Here is a 23,543-nt window from a genome sequence, read left to right on the forward strand (position 1 = left end):
GACACATAGAGGAGCAGGTCATCTGCGTAGAGTGAAGCTCTGTGCTTCCGGTCCCCTCTCCAAATGCTGGTTGACCACTCCGCCGATCTAAGTGCGATTGCCAGTAGCTCAATTATCAGTGTGAAGAGGAGTGGGGATAACAGGCACTCGTGCCTCATTCCTCTGTGCAACCGAAAGTACTCTGAGCTGCTGGTGTTCTTCCGCGTGTTCACCTTGGGAATGCTGAACAGAAACTTCACCCAGATGGTGAACCCTGCTCCAAACCCAAACCGTTCAAGTACCTCCATTCTACTCGATCAAAGTCTTTCTCGGCGTTCAGGGAGATGATCATTTCTGGTGTCTGCTACCTGGTTGGGGTCATTATTCCATTGAACAGTTGTATGATATTTGCTGTTAGCTGTCTGCCCTTGACAAACCAGTCTGACTTTCCACGATTGATAGATCTGTACTTGGTTAATATATCTTATGTGTCGCCGCACTACTATATTATTCAACAGAACATAAAACTGAGCTTCATGCGTGAAGTAAATTGTAGCTTTATTCAGTCAGTTTTAAAATGTCTCTTGCTCAGGTCAATTTGTTTGCAAATACAGAGTTTAGAAAGTTTGTTTTGTCCAAGCAAATACAGATGACTGAGTTTAATTCAATACAGATTACAGTTCTTGATAATTTCTTCAAATCAAAATACACAATACAGAGAATTTGGAAATAAACAAAATGGCTTTCCAAGCAAAGCACAGGAAATAGCTAAAGAAATGAAGTAAGATGATCACGGGATGAATTTGATAATTCAAAATTTTCAGTCCGGAGGTAATCATCAGTCGAACATCAATCATGAAGTCAAGCGCCTTGAAGTACTTGCAGTTGTTATGAGATCTCAAGAGTCATCACAAGTCTCCACGGGTGCTGCTGTCATGCCAGCCTTTCCTTTTTTTAAAATTTGGAGTACCCAATTATTTTTTCCAATTAAGGGGCAATTTAACGTGGCCAATCCACCTACCCTGCACATATTTTGGGTTGTGGGGGCGAAACCCACGCAGACACGGGGAGAATGTGCAAACTCCTCACAGACAGTGACCCAGGGCCGGGATTTGAACCCAGGTCCTCAGCGCCATAGGCAGCAATGCTAGCCACTGTGCCACCGTGCTGCCCAATTCCAGCCTTTCCTGAATGTTTAACCTAAAAATTTAAAGGAAAAGTGTCCTGGTCGTCACCAGGTGTTAGATGTTGTCCGTATGAAACTTTTCCTGTATTGGCCGAACACTTGTGTTATGCAGGGATTAGTTGTCCTTGTGTGTGTGTATATATATATATATAATATATATATATTCCAAACCTTTCATATCCATTTTCCTAGTTATATTGCATTTGCCCGATTAATTAGCCAGTTTATAATAACTCAACTGTCTCAAGTTCCTGAAGCTACTGCAAATATCGTGGCACTTATAATTACTTGTAAAGTTCTGCACTGTACGTCCTATGTTCTAACACCAAAGATCCATTCTGCATGGGTTAATTATCTGAATATATCTGAAAATTCAAAACTTTTTTTTTAATAAATTTAGATTACCCAATTATTTTTTCCAATTAAGGGGCAATTTAGCATGGCCAATCCACCTACTGTGCACATTTTTGGGTTGTGGGGGCGAAACCCACGCAGACACAGGGAGAACGTGCAAACTCCACACGGACAGTGACCCAGAGCCGGGATCGAACCTGGGACCTCAGCGCCGTGAGGCGGTTGTGCTAACCACTAGGCCACCGTGCTGCCTGAAAATTCAAAACTTAAGATTTAGAAGTTCCAACTCAAAATTAATCTTCAGCTGTTTTGACTTTTTATTACTTTTATCAAAATTACAAGGCCAGAACTCAGTGTGGACAGGCACTGGAGTGTTGGATTGCTGCCAAGTTCCTGTTATCAGGTGTCTGAGAACGAATGATATCTATGGGATATCTGTCTTTTGGAATAAAGATTTGCTTCAGTCAGAGCCGTGTGATTCTTTTTTTTAAAAAAAGGCTTCACACATTGTCTGAAGTTTTAATTTCCAAGCTAATTTTGAACAATTATTTTAAAATATCAAACACAATATGTTATTGAATCTCTGACTGAACCAACTTTGCGCTGTATTGTGGTTCTTTCCCAGACGTCATGTTGTCATCACCCTACTTTTGTTTAAATGAGAAACATGATCATGGACATATTTTATTTACCCATCTGTCCTCTATACTTAATTCTGCAATCTCATAATTAAAACATCTGCGTTGTGAGACAGGTTAGTTTTACCTCACTGATGACTGCAAAGTATTTGTGTCAGGGAAGTTTTAACCCTGAACTAATGAAACACCGGCTTGATCATATGTCATATGAATTGCAACTTGTCATATGTATTTCAACTATCCTAACTTCCACTGAACACCATAAAACTAATATTTTCTTATTCTTACATACGTGATTTTGCACCCTGATTAAAATTCCTTGTGTATCAAGATTACCCCGGAAATGTCAATGATAGCCTTTGAAAAGAAAAAAATTGTTAACTGTACTCAACTATGATCTTTAAATCACAATGTCAGACGACACACCACAATAAGTTAGTGAAGGATTTTAGACTGTGTCAGTTGATGGATTTTGAAACTATCAATTCAAAGTTACCAGCTGCACTTGCGATTACTGGAACTCAGTAGAAATTCAAGTTAAAACTTGTCGGGTGCAAATAAGAATTGTTTTATTTGTCTTCTATTGATTACAACTTGAAAATCGAGTCAAAGTCTGAAGTTAAAGTCTGAAAATGAAATATGAATACAGAGAGACCGTGAATAGTTCAGATCAAAGTATAGATGCCGAAAACTCTTTCTCTCTCTGTCTATCTCTCCCTCCCTCTCTTCGTAACTCTGTCTGTCTTTGGAACTCTTGTCGCTCTTTCTCTTTATCTACCTACCTCTCCGTCTCTGTCTCTCCTGACTTGCTCTCTTTCGCTCTCTCAACTTTCGCTCTCTCAACTTTCGCTGTCTCTATCAGTCCCTCTCTCTGTCTCTGGCTCTCTCCCTAACTCTCTCTCTCTAACCTAACCTGACCTAACTCTCTCTCTCTCTCTCTAAAATGGCAGCAAAATCGTCTATGATAGAAATACCTGGCTTCTACAGTTAGGTAAAAATCCTTCTGGAGCCTATTTTAAAATTCCAGATTATAAACCCAAGGTTACTTTCTCAGAAGATAAATCGTAGCAGAGAGATATTAACATTCACAAACCAAGCATATACATTCTCACAGGTCGCAACTATCAGAGTAAAGAGACAGAATTTTCACAATAGCTCAATTAAAATACTGAACAAAATTTTTCATTCTCCTTCGAAAACTTTATCTGTGTTATTCCATTTAAGTCAATTTCCACTGATTAATTTTAGAGGCATTAGCTCTTCTTAGAGACTATATTTCTTTGTGCAGATGACCTGCTTGCTGAAATGGTTAAATGTTTGTACAGAATCGAAAGTGGTGGAGAACTTGGCATGATGCCATCTCCATCCCTTCCTTACTCAAATTGCTTTCTTGTTCTTTAAAGTGAATTCAATTTTCAATGTTCGTTATTTAACCGGTTTTTGGAAAGAGACATTACTGGATGTTTATTTTTCTTTTATTTCAAATGAATTGAATTACTGACGAATTTATCCGGATGGCTTGAAACGATCTGAAGTTATTCTCGACAAGTATCCATTGTTAAGTTCCTAACCGTAATCTTGTATTGACTTTTACTCCCCATTTTTCGTTTTGGGAGGGGGATTTGTCATCCTCAGATATCCCTGAACAAAAACTAATTGAGTGTTTTAGCCCCTTTCTGATCTTTTGGACTTTACTTTATTTGATTTTTTTTTCCTTGAGACATTCCAGGACAGTCGTTAGCTGTAATTGTTGGCAGTTTTGTGATGTTTTTGCCAGTTTGCACAATTTGTACTGCCGCTTTCTTTACTCGCTTTATTGCTATGCTTAAAGGAGTCAGAGCTCAATTCCTTTAAACTAGCCATTTTTCCAAACGGTGTGAAGGCTTAATTTCATCATTTGTTCTTTTAACTGGTGAACTAAGATGATTCCTGCTTTATTTGTCTTATCTCTCTTCTGTGTATCTCACCATTTTTCTTTGTTCCACAGGGATCACACCCATCTTTGATCATTGGTTTTTTTTACCAGTGTATTTTGCTCTTTAAAAACCAAAAAAAGGAGAAATTTTAAACTGACTCTTTTACTCATTTGGCCTTGATACCAGATTCGTTGGATGTTACCTCACCGTCTGTCCGCCTTGCCGAGTGACTCTAATTTTTGGCGGTCAAAGGTTTGACTACTCGCCTTGTCCACCGGCTCGAGCGGCGTCCAGCTCAGCAACATCCTTCCAGACTTACAGCAAATGTTAGGGGTGAAAATATTCACACGATGGCCTGAGTATCAGTAACAAAGCAGTTTATTATGTCAGAATTCTGGGAGATAAGATCTGGGGACTCCGCAGTCCCTGACAGCACCTTATCCCACTTAAGCTTAAACTCACATGGATTAATATACAGATTCAAGGCGGATAGCCTAATGACTTGGTTTTTTTCCCCATATGCGCATTCCTTTTTTCCAAGACCTTGGCTGTTTTAACTATTGCTTTCTCTGTCAATTTTACACCCCATTTTAATGCATTAGTTCCCCCCCAGTGGCCATTTTTCTTCTCCTAAATTTTTATGCAATTCCCCCCATAATAATTTCAGCTGCTTAGAGTGTTCCGGATACTGTTCACAAAGCGTTTACAGTGCACTGCCACTTTCAAAAGTGGTCTAACGTATTACCCATTATACCCTTTATCTGATGCCAGATGGTCCTTCCGATTACAATTTAATAGTGATCCTAGATCACTAATCCAATTTTGAATTTATTACAGGGTTATCCTGCCCTGTTTTTCAATTGATTAAGGAAATTCCGTGTGTGATGTTTTATGCCAGGGTCCGCACGCTTTTGCCCTGTTTATGTGTTGTTAAACAGAGTTATCCACATATACAGGGGATTATAATTTAAATCACGGAGTAATCGCGCTCCGTACAAGCCAATTAACAGCTCGAAGGTGACACCATAAAGATTCTATGTCACCCGCCTTACAAAGTTAACGGGAACCTTTTATCGCGAAGGTTTTAGGTAATAACAAGGACCATGTTGGCATCGATTCCTCTTTACTTCTTTTAACTGTTTCTTAGGGACTCCAACCCTTGTTCTTTAGAGGATTTTAACCTCAGGGATTCTAACCCAGCTCTTTAGAGGAATTTAACCTCAGGGACTCCAACCCGGCTCTTTTGAGGAATTTAACCTCTGGGCCTCTAACCCGACTCTTTTGAGGAATTTAACCTCAGGAACTCTAACCCGGCTCTTTGGTTTTCTGGGGTTCTCCGGACTAACCTGAATCTCGTAGGGACGTCTCCAGCAGCAGGCAGTAGGACAGGCTCGCGACCGGGACAGCGAAGGGGAAAAACCAAAGTGATAAAAATACTCACATTTGGGGGCCCTATTTCCCCTACGTGTCCGGAGGCGATCTGCCGCTTACACCGTCTGCTTCTCTTGACGCACCAGAGATCCCCGTACGGGCCACCATATGATAATTCTAAATTTTCAGTCCGGAGGTAATCATTAGTCGAACACCAGATAACTTCAAAGAACCTTTTATTTACCGCGGGGCTGCTACACAAGTGTAACTGAGTTACAGCAAGTGAAAAGCAATTTTTTCTTAGTTACAGTTGACTATATATTATTACAAAACCCCTTAAATCTTTCAATCATTAGTCATACAATTAGCTCATCAAACCCCTCCTTCATATAATTATTTCTTCCCATCATTAATCACACAGTTAGCCCATTAGTTGCATAGCATAGCAATTCTTTATCAAGGAAGTAGTATCCCATCCCACGGTTGCATTTCGTTCCTAGACAGTTCACAGGTTCCCACAGACAATTCACAGATTCCCACAGGCAGTTATGATCGCGTCAATGCCATACCAAGCCGAACACAGAAGTAATTCATCTCACAAGGCACGTACACATATTACACAACCGTGACATTCCATTTCCCATCAAGCTCTGATTTTAACTTGACCAAACTCTCATTCCATTTCCCATCAAGCTCTGATTCTAACTTGAGCCAAACTCTCAAATTGTTCAAAACTGGCACCTAGCTTTAAGGTAATTGCGATCATCAATGATCTGTCCCCTTTCTGGCTGTGATTGGGTCATAATAATTATAGTTCATTCAGTTCGATTGAAATGTCTGTCCATCAAATTTTGATATAGTGCGACTGAGATATTTCATTGCCACCAAACTTTATCCGTTGCCATGAAAACTGGATTAGGAATGCTACCCAGATTTTCATACCAACAAAATGTGTCTGGCCTGTTTTAATCTGATCATTCTCATGCTATTCAGCAGTTCTCACTGTCATGTTTGAACTGTATCACCTTAATAAACCATTTTAATTCTGAACCATTTCTTCCTTTTAAACTTGTATATTAAAAGTTTGATTTCTATCAGTGATCACCTCTGGCAGGCAACTGTCCAGGCACCTCGGCAGTGCTTTCGTCCGGACTTTAGCATCCGTGGTTAAAAGGGAGGAGTCTGTATGACACACACTCTGTCGGGTCCTTGTCTTTGTTGTGATCAGTGGGATCGACGCCTGTGCCATCATGGGTGGGAGGGCCCCCTTTGACGTCGTTGAACATCTCCCACAAGTGTGGGGCTTTCGCTGTTACAATTTTTTTGTTCTTTTTCATGATCTCATTGAGCTCTAGCGGTGCTTCCAGCTCTTGCTTCTTGTCCTCCCTCACCACTGGTATATCCAGTCCATCGAGAAATTGTATACCCCTCCAGGGGCTCGGAGGTGTGCACACCTCGGTTTAGTGAGCTTTGTCTCCATATTCATAAAAGGCTCTCTGTGACTGGCGGAGCTGGTGGACTACTTTCCCCATGGAGAGCAGATTGATTTCACCTGCAGCTTTTTCCTCTGCGAGTAGGTCCACGGTCGGGCCTGTGGAGTAATGCCGATCCACCTCCAGTATGGAGTCGATCAGCTGCTGCCTGGTTATCGTTTCCTTCTCATCCTGAAGGGCCCTATAAGCTTATATTTCACCCCTGATCACCGCCTTCAGTGTCTCCCAGAATGTGCGGCTTACAGGTTACATAACCGTTGATAGCTTGGGATATTTTAGTATTGAATTCCTTTTGGCGAGGAGAGCTGCATCCAGCCTCCATGGAGGATGTTGGATGGCCCTTCTGCAACCTCACATCCATGGAGCGCAGTGTGTGGTCGGAGATTATGATCGTGGAGTATTCTGCCCTTCCTCGCCCTGGAAGCACCATTTTCCCTACGATGAAGACGTATACGAAGTAGACCTTGTGCACGTTGGAGAAAAAGGAGAATTATTTTTCCAATGGGTGATTGAACGTCCGTCACCCCCCCCCCCCCCCCCCAAATCTGCTTCACAAAGGCGTTTAGTTCTCATGTCATTCCTTTTTTTTAATAAACATTTTATTGAGGTATTTTTTGGTATTACAACAACAATACAATAAACAATGGACATGATAAACATAGTGCAAAAGCCGTCTCCCTCCCTTACAGGTCCCACCTTTATTAACCCCCTACTCTCAGATAAACTAACCCCCCTCACCCCTTCTGATGACGATTAATTTTCTGCAAAGAAGTCGATGAACGGTTGCCACCTCCCGGGCGAACCCTAACAGTGACCCTCTCAAGGCGAACTTGATTTTCTCCAAACAGAGAAACCTAGCCAAGTCCGATTGCCAGGTCTCTGACTTTGGGGGCCAGGTCTCTGACTTCGGGGGCTTTGAGTCCCTCCAAGCTAGCGTCTCCGGGCTACCAGGGAAGCAAAGGCTAGAACGTCTACCTCTTTCTCCTCCTGGATTCCCAGGTCTTCCGACACCCCAAAAATCGCCACCTCTGGACGCAGCGCCACCCTTGTGTTAACACCGTGGACATGACCTCTGCAAACCCCTGCCAAAATCTAAGCTTCGGACATGCCCAGAACATGTGGAAATGGTTCACTGGTCCTCCCTCACATTTTGCACACCTGTCTTCCACCCCAAAGAATCTGCTCATCCGGGCATTGACTCTACTCAACGTGTCCGCTCATAGACCATACTCTATCTCTCCTCGCAGCACCTCTTCCCACTTGCGCTTAAGCTCCTCGGTCTGCGTCTCCTCTGACCCCATATGTTCCTTGTAAATGTCCGAGACGCTCTCTTTGCCGACACATCCTCTGGAAACTACGCTGTCCTGAATCCCCCTTAGCGGTAGGAGCGGGAAGGTTGACACCTGTTTATGTAGGAAGTCCCGCACCTGCAGATACAAGAATTTGTTTCCCCTTGCCAACCCAAACTTCTCCTCCAGCGCCCTCATACTCGGAAAGCTCCCCTCTATAAAAATATCCCAATCCTTTCAATCCCTGCTCTCCTCCATATCCGGAACCCCCCATCCATACTTCCCGGGGCAAACCGGTAATTATTGTAGATTGGGGACCAGACTGATGCTCGCACTGCTCCCACATGTCTCCTCCATTGTCCCCAGACTCTCTGGGCTGCCAGCACCACGGGGCTGGTGGAGTACCGTGCTGGCGGGAATGGCAGATGTGCAGTTACCAACGCCCCCAAACTGGGCCCTTGCATGAAGCCACCTTCATACGCTCCCATGCCGACCCCTTCCCCACTACCCACTTCCTGATCATGGCTATATTCGCCGCTCAGTAATCGTTACTAAACTTTTGCAGCGCCAGCCCGCCCTCTCCCGACTCCGCTCAAGCATTACCTTCCTTACCTGTGGGGTCTTGCCCGCCCAAACAAAGCCAGAGATCACTTTGTTGACCCGTTTAAAAAAAGGACTGTGGAATAAAGATGGGGAGACACTGAAACACGAACAGAAATCTCGGGAGGACCGTCATCTTCACCGTCTGCACCCTCCCAGCTAATGACAACGGAGTGCGTCCCATCTCCAGAAATCGGCCTTCATTTGGCCTACTAGCCGGGCTAGATTTAATTTATGCCGCTGGTCCCATTTCCGCACCACTTGAATGCCTAGGTACCTAAAGCTTCCCCCTACTAATCTAAACGGTAGCTCCCCCAATCGCCTCTCCAGTCCCCTCGCCTGGACCGCAAACATCTCACTTTCCTCATATTTAGCTTATACCCCGAAAACCGGCCAAATTTCCCTAGAATCCTTATGATTTCTTCTGTCCCCTCTAATGGGTCAGAAGCAGGTCGTCTGCAGAGAGTGAGACTCTGGGATGAGGATGTGAGGGGATGAGGATGTGAGGGGATGAGGATGTGAGGGTGAGGGGAAGTGAGGCTATGGGGATGAGGATGTGAGGGTGAGTGTGTGGGGATGAGGATGTGAGTGTGAGTGAAGCCCACTACTTAGATGACGATAATGCCTATCACGAACTGCACCGTGTGACTTCACCTTAGGTTGTCCCAATTTTTTAAAAAAAAATAATTTTTACTGAGATTTTCACAAAATATCAAAAACAGAAAATATCAACAAGAAAACAGTATTAACAACAAAAAAGAAAAAAAACCACAATGACGCCCAACCCCCCCCCCCCCCCCCCCCCCCCCCCCAGTAACTACAAAAAGAAGAAATAGATTAGCACCCGGCATATTCAATAAACACATGTACACATTTCTCCCCTCTACCGAAACAACCCCCCTCCCCACCCCCTCCAGCTTGCTGCTGCTGCCGGCCTATTTTCCTACCGTTCTGCCAGGAAGTTAAGGAAAGGCTGCCACCGCCTAAAAAACCCCTGTACTGATCCCCTCAGGGCAAATGTTACCCTCTCCAATTTGATGAACCCCGCCATATCATTGACCCAGGCCTCCACGCTTGGGAGCCTCACATCGTTCCACTGAAGCAAAATCCTCCGCCGGGGTACTAGGGACGCAAAGGCCAGCCTCCTGCACTCCCGGCTCCACTGCAACCCCAAAAATTGCGAGTCCCCAGCCTGGCTTGACCCTGGATCCTACCACCCTCGACACCGTCCTTGCTACCCCCTTCCAAAATTCCCCCAGTGCTGGGCATGCCCAGAACATATGGGCATGGTTCAGAACATATGAGCACCTAGCACACCTGTCTTCGCCCCCGAAGAACCTGCTCATCCTCGTCCCGGTCATGTGAGCCCTATGTAGCACCTTGAACTGTATGAGGCTAAGCCTCGCACAAGAAGAGGAGGAATTCACTCTTTCCAGGGAATCCGACCACGTCCCCTCCTCAATCTCCTCACCCAGCTCCTCTTCCCATTTACCCTTCAGCTCCTCCACCGAGGAAATCCTCCCTCCTCCAACCCACACCCCCGAGAGCACCCTGTCCCGTACCCCACGTGGGGGCAGCAGAGGGAACCCCTCCACCTGCCGCCTGGCAAACGCCCTAACCTGCATGTACCTAAACATGTTCCCCGGGGGGAGCCCAAACTTCCCCTCTAACTCACCCAGGCTCGCAAACCTCCCATCTACAAACAGGTCCCTAAACCTCCTAATACCTACCCTGTGCCAGCTATGAAACCCGCCATCAATGCTCCCTGGAACAAACCAGTGGTTCCCCCGTATTGGGGACTCCGTCGAGCCCCCCACCTCCCCCTATGCCGTCTCCATTGCCCCCAGATTTTGAGGGTAGCCGCCACCACCGGGCTCGTGGTATACCTCGTTGGAGGGAGTGGCAACGGCGCCGTTACCAGCGCCTCCAGGCTCGTGTCCACACAGGAGGCCATCTCCATCCTCTTCCATGTGCCCCTTCCCCGTCCATTACCCACTTACGCACCATCGCTGCGTTGGCAGCCCAATAGTACCCACAGAGGTTGGGCAGCGCCAGCCCCCCCCATCTCTGCCCCGCTCCAAAAACACCCTTCTCACCCTCGGAGTCCCATGCGCCCATACAAATCCCGTAATACTCCTGTTGACCCTCCTAAAAAAGGCCTTCGGGATAAGGATGGGGAGGCACTGGAACAGGAACAAAAACCTCGGGAGCACCGTCATCTTGACTGACTGCACCCTGCCCGCCAGCGACAGCGGCAACATGTCCCATCTTTTAAACTCCTCCTCCGTTTGCTCCACCAGCCTTGTGAGGTTAAGTTTGTGTAGGGCCCCCCAGCTCATAGCCACCTGGCCCCCAAGGTACCTAAAGCTCCTCCCTGCCCTTTTCAGTGGGAGCCTACCAATCCCCTCATCCTGATCCCCCGGGTGCACGACGAACAACTCACTCTTAACCAGGTTGAGCTTGTACCCTGAAAAGCCCCCAAATTCCCTAAGAATCTTCATCACCTCCGGCATTCCCCCCACTGGGTCTGCCACATATAGCAACAAGTCATCTGCGTAAAGTGACACTCGGTGCTCCTCCCCACCCCGCACCAGACCCCTCCAATTCCCCGACTCCCTCACGCCATGGCCAGGGGCTCAATTGCCAACGCAAAGAGCAAGGGGGACAGGGGACACCCCTGTCTCGTCCCCCGGTGCAACCGAATGTACTCCGATCTCCTCCTTTTCGTGGCTACGCGCGCCATCGGGGCCTCATATAACAGCCTCACCCAACTGACAAACCCCTCCCCGAACCCAAACCTTTCCAACACCTCCCACAAGTACCCCCACTCAACCCTATCAAAGGCCTTCTCTGCGTCTAATGCCATCACTATCTCCGCCTCCCCTTCTACCGCCGGCATCATTATAACATTCAGAAGCCTACGTATATTGGTGTTCATCTGCCTTCCCTTCACAAGCCCCGTCTGGTCCTCATGAATGACCCCCGGCACACAGTCCTCTATCCTTGTGGCCAAGATCTTCGCCAACAGCTTGGCATCCACATTTAACAGCGAGATCAGCCTATATGATCCACACTGCAGGGGGTCCTTGTCCCGTTTAAGGATCAAGGAAATCAGGGCCCGTGACATAGTCGGGGGCAAAGCCCCCCCCCCCCCCCCTCCCTTGACTCGTTAAAGGTCCTAACCAACAGGGGGCCCAGCAGGTCTGCGTACATTTTATAAAATTCGACCGGAAACCCATCCGGCCCCGGCGCCTTCCCCGACTGCCTGCTGCCTATCCCAGTAACCAGCTCCTCCAGCTCAATCGGTGCCCCCAGCCCCTCCACCTGCCCCTCCTCCACCTTCGGAAATCTCAGCCTGTCCAAAAAGCGCCCCATTCCTCCCCTATCCTTCACTCCACCAATCTCCCTGGCCGCGTCCCGCTTACGGAGCTGATGCACCAGCATCCAACTCGCCGTCTCCCCATATTGGTACACCGCTCCCTGTGCCTTCCTCCACTGAGCTTCCGCCTTTCTGGTGGTCAGTAAGTCGAACTTGGCCTGAAGATTACGCCGCTTCCCCTGCAATCCCTCCTCCGGAGCCTCCGCGTCCACCCTCACCATCTCCCCCACCAACCTCCCTCTCTCTTTGCTCTCCCCTCTCCCTATGGGCTCGGATGGAAATCAACTCCCCTTCAATCACCGCCTTCAATGCCTCCCAAACCGTCCCCACTCGGACCTCCCCATTATCATTGGCCTCTAAGTACCTCTTGATACACCCCCGAACTTGCCTGCCCACCTCCTCATCCGCCAGCAGCCCCAACTCCAGGCGCCAGAGTGGGCGTTGGTCCCTCTCCCCCCCCAGCTCAAGGTCCACCCAGTGCGGGGCATGATGCAAAATGACTATGGCCAAATACTCGGCATCCTCCACCCTCGAAATCAGCCCCCTGCTCAGAACAAAAAAATCGATCCGGGAATAGGCTTTATGCACGTGGGAAAAAAATGAATACTCCCTGGCCCTCGGCCTCGCGAACCTCCAAGGATTCACCCCTCCCATCTGGTCCATAAACCCCCTCAACACCTTAGCCGTCGCGGGCCTCCTGCCCGTCCTGGACATGGATCGATCCAATGGGGAATCCAGCACTGTATTAAAGTCCCCCCCCAATATCAGCCCCTCCCCCCCGTTTCCAGATCCGGAATGCAACCCAACATGCGCCGTATAAAACCCGCATCGTCCCAGTTCGGGGCATAGACATTCACCAGCACCACCCGCTCCCCCTGCAGTTTGCCGCTCACCATCACGTACCTCCCACCACTGTGAGCCACCACCTTTGACGCCTCAAACGACACCCTTTTTCCCACCAGGATCGCCACCCCCCGATTTTTTGCATCCAGCCCTGAATGAAACACTTGGCCTACCCATCCCTTCCGCAGTCTAACCTGAGTCTAACCCACCTTCAGGTGCGTCTCCTGGAGCATAGCCACGTCCGCCTTCAGCCCCTTCAGGTGCGTAAACACTCGGGCCCGTTTGACCGGCCCATTCAGCCCCCTCACATTCCAAGTTATCAGCCGGATCAGAGGGCTCCCTGCCGACTAGCCATAACCCATTCCCTGCCCGCCCCAGGCCAGCGCCCCCCCGCTCGGCCCGTTTCCCCACGCCGGCAAACCCCCACCCCGGCACCCCCCTGCATACTCCAGCTCCTTCCTGGCCATTTCAACAGCAACCCGGTACCCCCCCCCCCCCCTCCCCCCTAAGGCTAGGACCCCTCCCAGCCGCGTTACTCCCTCCATAGCACTCCCGTGAGCCAGCTAACTTCTGCTGACCCCGGCAACTCCCGCTACACCTCAGACCCCTCCCAATGTGGGGCTACGTCTCCTCCCCCATGCCCATCAGCAGACCCTCCTCTTCCCCCTCCCGCGCGCGAAAAAAGCCTGCGCTTCTCAGTTCCGCCCCGCCCCCATCCACCCTCAGCGCGGGAAACAAAAGAAAAGCCAGCGCTTTCCCCCTGCCCGACCCCGCCTCCTCTAGGGTAGCTCCCCTTGTCGGCCCCCACCACCAGCTCTCCACACTCTGAGCCCATCCACCGAACCCACGCAAAAAGGCAGTGCCCCACCTGCCCTAGAAACAACACAACCAGCATGAAACAGAGAACCCTCACCAAAAGTTAACACAGTTACATACAAAGCCCCGCCCCCGACTCTCCGTTAGAGTCCAACTTCTCGGCCTGAACAAAGGCCCACGCCTCCTTCGGGGACTCAAAGTAAACGTGCCGGTCCTTGTAGGTGACCCACAGACGCGCCGGCTGTAACATGCCAAACTTCACACTCTTTCTGTGGAGCACCGCCTTCGTCCGGTTGTACCCGGCCCTCCGGTTAGCCACCTCCGCACTCCAGTCTTGGTAGATCTGCACTACCGTGTTCTCCCACTTGCTACTCCGCTCTTTCTTGGCCCACCTAAGCACGCACTGTCGGTCAACGAACCGGTGGAACCGCACCAGCACCACTCCTGGTGGCTCATTCGGCTTGGGCCTCCTGGCCAGTATTCTGTGGGCCTCCTCCAGCTCCAGGGGCCCCTGGAAGGACCCAGCTCCCATCAGTGAGTTCAGCAAGGCGACCACATAGGACCCCAGGTCTGACCCCTCCAGCCCCTCTGTGATGCCCAGGAAGTGCAAATTTTTCCGCGTCGACCAGTTCGCCATCTCCTCGAACCGTTCCTGCCACTTCTTATGGAGCGTCTCGTGCATCTCCACCTTTACCGCGAGGGCCACGGCCTCATCCTCTCTTTCGGAGGCTTGTTGTCGGAGCTCCCGATTGCCACCCCCTGGGCTGTCTGCGTCGCCAGCAGCTTGTCCGTAGTAGTCTTCAGCGAGTCTAGCAGCTCCACTTCGAGCTCCCGAAAGCAGTGCTGGAGAGTCTCCTGCTGCTCCTGCGCCCACTGCCTCGAGGCCTCCGCCGGCCGCCATCTTGTTTTTCTTCGCCCGCTTTTTCCTAGGCGCTGCCACCGCTATTTTGCTGGCCCCACTCCTGGTCCAGACCATAGAACACTGGGGATCTGCTGCTGACACCTTCCCACGTCGGGAACCGTCGATCAAGTACCGCTGGGAGCCCTAAAAAGAGCCCAAAAGTCCATTCCTGGCGGGAGCTGCCGAACCTGCGGTTTAGCTCTGCATAGCCGCAACCGGAAGTCAGGTTGTCCTAATTCAAATGTTATTCCAGGTGAATGGGTAGTTCACCTGCATGGAGCTATCCGTATCCGGTATCCGTAATCAGCCGCTGTACCTTCTATCAGTTCCGGTCCGTCCTTCGGACGCTGACCCTTCGGAACAACAATGGCCACCTCGCCATGTACACAGGTGAGCCCGCTGGTGATTGCAGTAACCTCCATGGTTCCGTTCGAATATGGGCAACTGATGGCACACCTATCATTGGTGGTAAAGCAGGGCAGCGGTCCGAGTTTATTGGGGCGGGATTGGCTGCGCCATCTCTTGGTGGACTGGCAGAGGGTTTGCCAGATGTATCCGCACGACCTTGAAGGCATCTTGGCCAGATTCCCGTCCGTATTTCAAGAAGGTTTGGGCACCATAAAAGGGGCTGTGACCCGCAGTAGCACTAGCAATAGCAATAGCATTGGAGCAAATGCGCTGTTTTTGCTCCCGACCCCTCTCGTATGCATTACTAGACCGTCTTGAGGACCTGAATATAATCCACCCTGTCCAATCTTCTGATTGGGCATCGTCGTTCGTGCCGGTCATGAAACCGTCTGCCTCTATGGGGATGATAAGATGAATGCGAACCACGTCTCAAATTTGGATTGCTACCCCGTCCCTCGCATTGCGGATCTGTACGCCAAACTCAGTGGAAGCCGATCATTTTTGAAACTAGACATGAGCCACATGTACCTTCAGCTGCCCCTGGCTCTGTATTTCAGACGATTTGTGACCATCAACGCGCACCGTTGGCTATATGAATATACCTGGCTGCCATTCGGGGTTTCTTCCACTTGTGCCATCTTCCAACGTGTGATAGAATGAAATGAAAATCGCTTACTGTCACAAGTAGGCTACAATGAAGTTACTATGAAAAGCCCCTAGTCGCCACATTCCAGCGCCTGCTCGGCGAGGCTGGTACGGGAATTGAACCGTGCTGCTGGCCTGCCTTAGTCTGCTTTAAAAGCCAGCTATTTAGCCCAGTGTGCTAAAACAACCTGCACGGACTCCCACTGATAGTGGTGTATCTTGATGATTTGCTGATCACTGGGTCGTCTGACCGGAAGCACATGGAAAACTTGGCTGAGGTCCTCTGACCTTTCGAGGTGGCTGGGGACCGTGTTTTTATTCAACGCAGTTGAAATTACCCACTTGGGTTATTGTGTGGATCGCAATGGTTAACACACAATGGCAGTGAAGGTACAGGCGATCCACCAGTCCCCAATGGCTGAACGGAGCTGCATTTGTTTTGGGGCCTTGTCAACTATTATGGCAAGTTTACATCAAATCTCGTCAACTATTATGGCAATTTTATATTAAATCTCTCCACCATATTGGCCGCCGTCCACCAGCTGTTAAAGTAAGGACAAGGTTGGGACTGGTCCCAGGCTCAGGGGGCAACGTTTACTTTGGTCAAGAAGCAGCTGTCATCGTCCCGTCTGCTGCCCCACTTCGACCCGTCCAAACCACTCTTGTTGACGTGCGATGCTGCCACCCCCACTACCCCCACCCCCCCACGGCCACCGACTGGATGACGGATCGGAACATCCCATTGCTTTTGCATTTCGAACTTGGTGAATGCCGAGGAAAATTCAAGCGCAAATTGAGAAAGAGTATTTGGCTGTTGTAATTGGCGTAAAAAAAATTCCATCCTATATATCTTTTTTAAAATTAAAAAAAAAATTTAGAGTACCCAATTCATTTTTTCCAATTGAGGGGCAATTTAGCGTGGCCCATCTTTTTGGGTTGTGGGGGCGAAACCCACGAAGACACGAGGAGAATGTGCAAACTCCACACGGACAGTGACCCAGGGCTGGGATTGAACCTGGGACCTCGGCGCCGTGAGGCCTCAGGGCTAACCCACTGTGCCACCGTGCTGCCCTCAAATTCCATCAATATGTTGATGGATATCCTTTCACCATTTTCACAGATCACAAGCCCTTGTTGGGCTTATTCCTAAGCTCACCCCAAATCACATCTGCCAGGCTCCAACGGTGGGTTCTGCTTTTAGCCGCGTCCCAGTACGTGTTGGAACACCATTCCGGAGTCAAGATTCCACCAGGCCACCAACACCAGCATTGGCCGATTAAGTCATCGCCGCTCTCCATTTAATAGACCCTGCGGTCACAGCGCTCCGCATCGGTAGGTGGACCTGCACCTGTCCCGGGTGCAACATATTATCCTATATAGGGTCCAGCACTGCACCTTGCTGGGAGACTTGAAGGCATACACCAACAAGATCCCCGAATTAAGTATTGAGGACGAGGGTCATCCTGTGGTGGACGCGCATGGTGGTTCCCGAGCGCGGACTAAAGCCACTTTTGCAGGACCTCCACAACAGGCACCCGGGCCAAAATGAAGATGCTGGCTTGCAGCTACATGTGGCGACCACGGGTGGATGCAGACATCAAGAAGTTGGCCCAGCGTTGTGTGCAGTGCCAAGAGCACCAGAAACCTCTGGCAGAGGGGTAGCATGGCGGCACAGTGGCTAGCACTGCTGCCTTATGGCGCCGAGGACCTGGGTTCGATCCTGGCCCGAGGTCATTGTCCGTGTGGAGTTTGACATTGTCCCCGTGTCTGCGTGTGTCTCATCCCCACAGCCCAAAGATGTGCAGGGTAGGTGGATTAGCAACACTAAATGTCCCCTCACTTGGAAAAAAAAATAATTGGGTACTCTAGTGCAATTGGCCGGGCTGTCCTGGGTCTCCCCTCCATGTCGATTTTCACGGGACCATTCCAGAGAGCGATGTTTCTTATTATTGTCGACGTCCACTCAAAGTGGATGGAAGTCCGAAGATGCAGGTGACAACAGCTCGGGCCTCCATAGAAAGACTGCAATAATCCTTCAGCACGTCCAGGATACCAGAGGTACTGGTTTAGGACAATGGAACGGTTTACACCAGTGTGGTGTTCGGGGCATTCATGGCTGTGAACGGCATTCGACAAGTGTGTGCTGCCCCATACCACCCAGCGTCAAAATGAATTAGCGGAGCGGGCAGTTCAAACTTTTTAAAACTTGGAATGAAGAAACCGATTTCTGGTTCCTGGGAGACTCGGCGGGCAAGATTCCTCTTCTGCTACTGAACAATACTGCTTGCCACGAGGGGAATTGCTCTGGCCAAATTACTGTTGGGTCGCCACCTTCGCGTTCGGTTGAGTTTAGTTATCTCGAACATTGATGGGAAGGTCCGCCAGGGTCAGGACAAGACTGAGGCTGATGCAGGACGACATATACCGTTGCACACATTTGCTCTCGGGGATCCGGTACACCTATGGAACATTTTGTGAACGGGCCCCGTGGATCCTTGGCCCAGTCTGGACCAGTCACGTATTGGGTGTGGGCCCAAGGGTGCGAGTCAAATTGACCTGTGGACCACCTCTGCAGCTGCATTCCCCACTCCCCGGACCTAATCCTGGAGGTCCCTGCCCAGGCCCGTCCACCGCTCCTGTTACCGCCTCCGCCGCAGTTGCCACCGCTGCCCCCGGTTGTACCAGCCACAGAGAGACCTCATTTGGGAAGTCAAGGAGGTCGAGATACCAGAAGAGGTCCAGCCCATCTCTGATTCCGACTCGGATATGGATGTGTTCCCACCACCAGAGCCTATCGTGTTGGTTCTCATTGTGCCTTGTGTTCATCGGCCCCGCCCAGACCGTCACTGCGAAAACACTGATCCCTCATGGCCTCCCAGAATGGGGAGGAGGTTTTCCCCCTTAACAAGATGAAACCTGTCCATATATAAACCCCGACTTGGGTGTGGATCTGGGAGGACGACCCTTCGGGAAGTGGAGGTTATTGTACATCGAAATAAACCCAGTCTTTGCGTTCTACCTGCTTGTCTATGTGTGCTACTTTGACGGATTCTACACTTTTTGGCCCTTGGCTGCCCAATAACTGTAAACACAATTGCTTATATGCAGCAAATACAACTGGTTAACTATTCCTAATCCCCCCCCCCCCCCCCCCCCCCCCCCCCCCCCCACAACTTGCCCCCACCCTCTACATGCACACAAAAGGCAAAACAAATATAGAGGGGAAGAGAGGGGTCAAAATAATAAATACAAAAATAAGAGTCTTTGTTTCAGATGCTTGTCTTTAAACACACTTCCATCAAACAAGGCTTTCAGGTCGAGGCCTCTGTCTTCAGTCTGTAACAGCTTTTGCTGTGGATTCATTCATTCAGGTTCTCTGTAGATTCATAAATACAGCAGCTCATACCATTTCTGGAGAGAGAAGAGGGAGTGCAGACAATCACAGCTCCTTCTGTGTGTGTGAATGGGAGAGAGGCAAGGTAGACGTGAATGGGAAAGAGAGCGCGATAGAGAGAGATGAGTGTGTGAGAATGCGAGACAAAGATGGATGGCTGTATCTGTCATGAGATATAGCTTCCCAGCATCGTTGTCCTTACAGAAAATGATAAAGGATAAGACGTATATATTTTAAATCAGAAAACCTTTAGTGTCACAACCCTGTGGACTAGATGGTCAAGACCAGCCCCATTTGACCTGGAGTCACATTGAAATTAGATGTTATTTTAAAATAAAATTTAAAACACCAGTAACGTTTTAATTTGTACAATGTTATAATTAAACTGACAAAAATGTAATTGACCATCTAACACTGCTTTCTCAACCCCCTCCCCCTTTCTAACTACCCCACTGTATATACACACAAACAAACAGAAGGAACAAGGTGGTTGAGAGGTAAAGAAAATATCAATAAAAATAAAAGTATAAAGGATCTCTGATGCACTAGGATGGCTTCCAGTTAATGTATTTCTGGAGTTCAAGCTTTCGTTTCGATACTTCTTCCTTCTAGACTTTTGATGGTTTTCTCTGGCAAGATTGTCTACTTTCACTATAATTTCAAATTTATTGTAAAGATGTGCCAGGCAGTCTGGTTTTTGAACAATAAAGTAGTTCTTTACTTTTGCAGTGAGAGAGAGAGAGACTGTCCCTTTCACTTTCAAGGTCTAAACGCTTCTGCCAAGCTCTTAGAACCATCACACAGGAACCAATCACTGACTCTTGTCAGGCAAAACACTTTACCTGACCAACCTACAGGTTGCTAGCCAGCAAATCAAAACAACTGATTCCCAATATTCACTCCTCCAAAATACAAAACCTGAACCACACTGTCCCGATCAGCAGACTGCTTAGCTTCATTTCTCTGCTTAAAAACACCTTCTAATTATAAAATAATAATAAAATAAAAGAAATGGGAACAAAGGAAAAAAATAAGGAGGACTCTTACAACAATAACTAGAAAAGACATGTTTACATTTGAATTTTGTGTACACATCTATTTTGTGGCTAAAATGGGGCGTAGACATTGAGACTGTTTCAGGTTCTCCGATGCTCTTGGGAGGTTATTAGGGCTTCTGCTCAAAGTTTGGGAAACACTCAATTTTACCAGCCTCCCCGAATAGGCATCGGAATGTGGCGACTTGTGGCTTTTCACAGTAACTTCATTTGAAGCCTACTTGTGACAATAAGTGATTTTCATTTCATTTCTAATATTTCGCAGTCCTCCCTGATGTCTACACCTGCATCATCCTTTTCTATTGTGAAGAACGATGCAAAGTGTTTATTGAAGACTGAGAGAATAAATAATTAAACATTACTTCTGGCTTGTGCATCACTAACAATAGGGCATATCTGTTCAAGATTAGTACTAGAAATATAAATGAGAGTAGAAATGAATTTTTCTAACATTGTCTTTAGAATATGGGCTACATTAGAAAAAGTAGACATTGAAGCAGTTAAATTGAGTTAGATAAACATTTGAAGAACTAAGTCAGAGCATTTTGTTTGGTGGGGAGAGAGATATGGGATAAGGTGGATAATTTAAACTTGGATTTGGCACCATTACAAATTAATGCACAAGTGACCATCCAATTTGCTGAAATTGCTGTGATTCTACATCGCCTGTAGTTTTTCTAAATTCTTCATTGCAGTGAGCAAAATTTGTAAGATCAAATTGGCTTAAAGTTGAAAATGCAACCATTATTACCACTACATTTTAGTTCCTGTCTTGATTATGAAGCCACAGTGTTAAGCAGCATTTGAAATGTCCTTCTCTTTTCCCAAGAAGACTGCTGAGTACAATTATGCAAACATCCATAAATGCGTTTCTCAGTTGGAGTGGTAACTTGATTTTTCTCTCTTCCTCCCCAATTGTACCAAATCACATTTTCTCTACCCAAGCTTGGAAGTTCTGACGCTCCTAATTTTCACCTTTCATTCTTGGAAGTATTCAAGTTTTATCAACCTATGAGATAGGTGTGTAGTTAGTTATCCCAAATCAACACACATATGTTTCTTTAAGTAAGTACTTTAAAATATCCTAGAGTTAGACATGTGCATGAAGCCTGCTCATAGTCCCATGTCACACGCCTGCAACATGATCTATTTTCAGTCCCATCAACTTTGTGAATTGAATGCATCACCTATTTAAAAAAGGTGGGGTGTCTCAAAGACATCATCTGGTCCTCTCAGGAGCTCAAAGCATCTTTTAACTAATTCCTTGTTCAAAGGTAAAATACAACTTGTGAACAATTTAAAAAGTGATACAAGTAGCATGAATGTCAAATATTCAGTGAAGAACGTTGCAATTTTAAAAAAGTTAACTTTTTGATTATACTAACCTGCTTCACCATTATTTCAGCCCAATCATTTCATTGTATTAAGCTTCATAATCTGTTATTGTGCATTTTTAGATCATAATATTTTTAAATGGCCCACATAATACATAAGCTGAATTCAATCACAGTTTTTATGCTTTCCTTAATACGTGGTAATTTTATTTTTTTGCATATTGCTTTGTGAAAAAATAAGTTATTTTTCATAAATAGCCTACTTTCTTTTTATTCAATCAGGTGTAAGGATGTATCTGTATCTTTCTGGAATCCATATTGGATGCTGCCCACTGGTGTATGTGCAGTGAACTGCTTTTGGGAATCTGCATTTAGGTAGGCTGCTTTGTGATTTGTATACAGAATAGTGTCATTTATGTTCTGGTTTCAGGGATTAGTGTTCGTAGTATTGTGGGGGACAGGGGGTGGTGGGAGGAACCTACATTTGGAAAATGAGTGGAAAATAGTTATAATTGTTTTGATACACATGACCGTGTAGTCTTATACACATTCATGCAAATGAATACTTGTGTGTGGAGAGGCAGGCTTACTGAAATTTAGATTCAATGACCGTAGATGTTTGAAGTATTTTGTATACTTAAAACAATTGGGCAACATGATTGCAGCCATACCGTCTCCTTATTTTTTTGCACACAAAGTTCAAAGTATTTTGCTGCCCACTGCATCTTTGCATAACACAACAAACTTAATTTGTTAATTACTTTATTAAGAGATGACGAGCATAAATTGGAAACCGGGAGAGTAGTTCAAACAGCAGTTTATCTCACTACGAACCTATTTCTTGCTGTGAATTTTGAGTTTTGTGCTATTGATAGACTAAATTCCTATTTCTGAGCCTTAGGATTTAAATCAGGAAATATTATGTGACATTTTCAGGGTAATTTTCAGGAATCTTGTTTCGGGTTCTGAGTTGAATTTAATATAATTTAATCCATGGTTGGTATGTGAAAACATATAGTCATAATTTTATTTTGCCACTTAAATTTTCTTAGCTACCTGGAACTAACAATATTTTCAGGAATCTTAATCAGGAGATTGAAATCACAATTAAATGACCACCAAGTAAGGTTTTTTGAATGGATCAACAAATTTGTCACTTGAATGGCTGAGCCTACACCAGTGCTTTCTAAACTATTTTCCAATGTGACCCAATTTTAACACATGAAAACTAATGTGCCAAAAAAGCAATATAGTAACATTCAGTATATAATAAAATTTACATATTATGTATCAACATAATACATCAAATAGATAAAAAAATCTATGTTTTAAAGCATTTTGTAAAAATATCAATTTTTGTGCTCTTGTAGGTTTCAGCCAGACACTATTTCCTGGTGCTGGATGGCTCAACAAAGTCCCTCTGTGTGTGCTCGCTACTCCCACCACATGCACTGTAATGAACCCCTCCCTTTTTCCCTTGGTTAGCCAGTGGGGAGGCGCAGTTTGAGCCAGTGTGTGGCTAATTCCAATGGCAATGCCCCTGTTGTGAACTGGGGCTAAGAGGAAAACTGTAGTTGATGATGTCGCCTTTCAGACGAATCATATATTAATTAGGAAGGCTATTCCACCCCTTCATCCTCTGCCACCACCCACGTACTCACCAAAGTAATAACTGATTCCTCCTCAGGCTCCAGTTAATTTCTGCAGATCGACCTGTTGGTTTGTTAATTCACCTTCCTATCACTTGATGCACAGTAGGTTCAAGAATGCGCCAAGGAGCAGGAACGTCCAAATTAGTGTGTTCCCTGAATGCAACCTTTTAAAATGGTCATGAGAAGAAGAAAGAAAATCCCGAGAGCCAATCTGTCAGTCCTGAGAACAGATCCTGTAGAAAGATTCAGCGGAAGAAGAATGAAGTGTGGGAGGAGAAAATACATTTCTG

The 23,543-nt window shown here is 47.1% G+C and overlaps 1 protein-coding gene across 2 annotated transcripts in view; it reads left to right on the forward strand.

Moving 5' to 3' along the window:
• The window catches only part of gxylt1b (glucoside xylosyltransferase 1b), a 134,904-nt gene that overhangs the window by 24,844 nt on the left and 86,517 nt on the right, over positions 1–23,543 (forward strand). The window contains exon 2 of one of the 2 annotated variants that reach the window (XM_038780498.1): positions 21,884–21,976. The exons of the other annotated variant lie outside the window; for it this stretch is intronic. Within the exon in view, the coding sequence (XP_038636426.1) occupies positions 21,884–21,976 (93 nt within the window). The remainder of the gene's footprint in view (positions 1–21,883; positions 21,977–23,543) is intronic. 2 annotated transcript variants of the gene reach the window in all.

This window comes from Scyliorhinus canicula, chromosome 20 (assembly GCF_902713615.1).
Source record: "Scyliorhinus canicula chromosome 20, sScyCan1.1, whole genome shotgun sequence".
Lineage (NCBI taxonomy): Eukaryota > Metazoa > Chordata > Chondrichthyes > Carcharhiniformes > Scyliorhinidae > Scyliorhinus > Scyliorhinus canicula.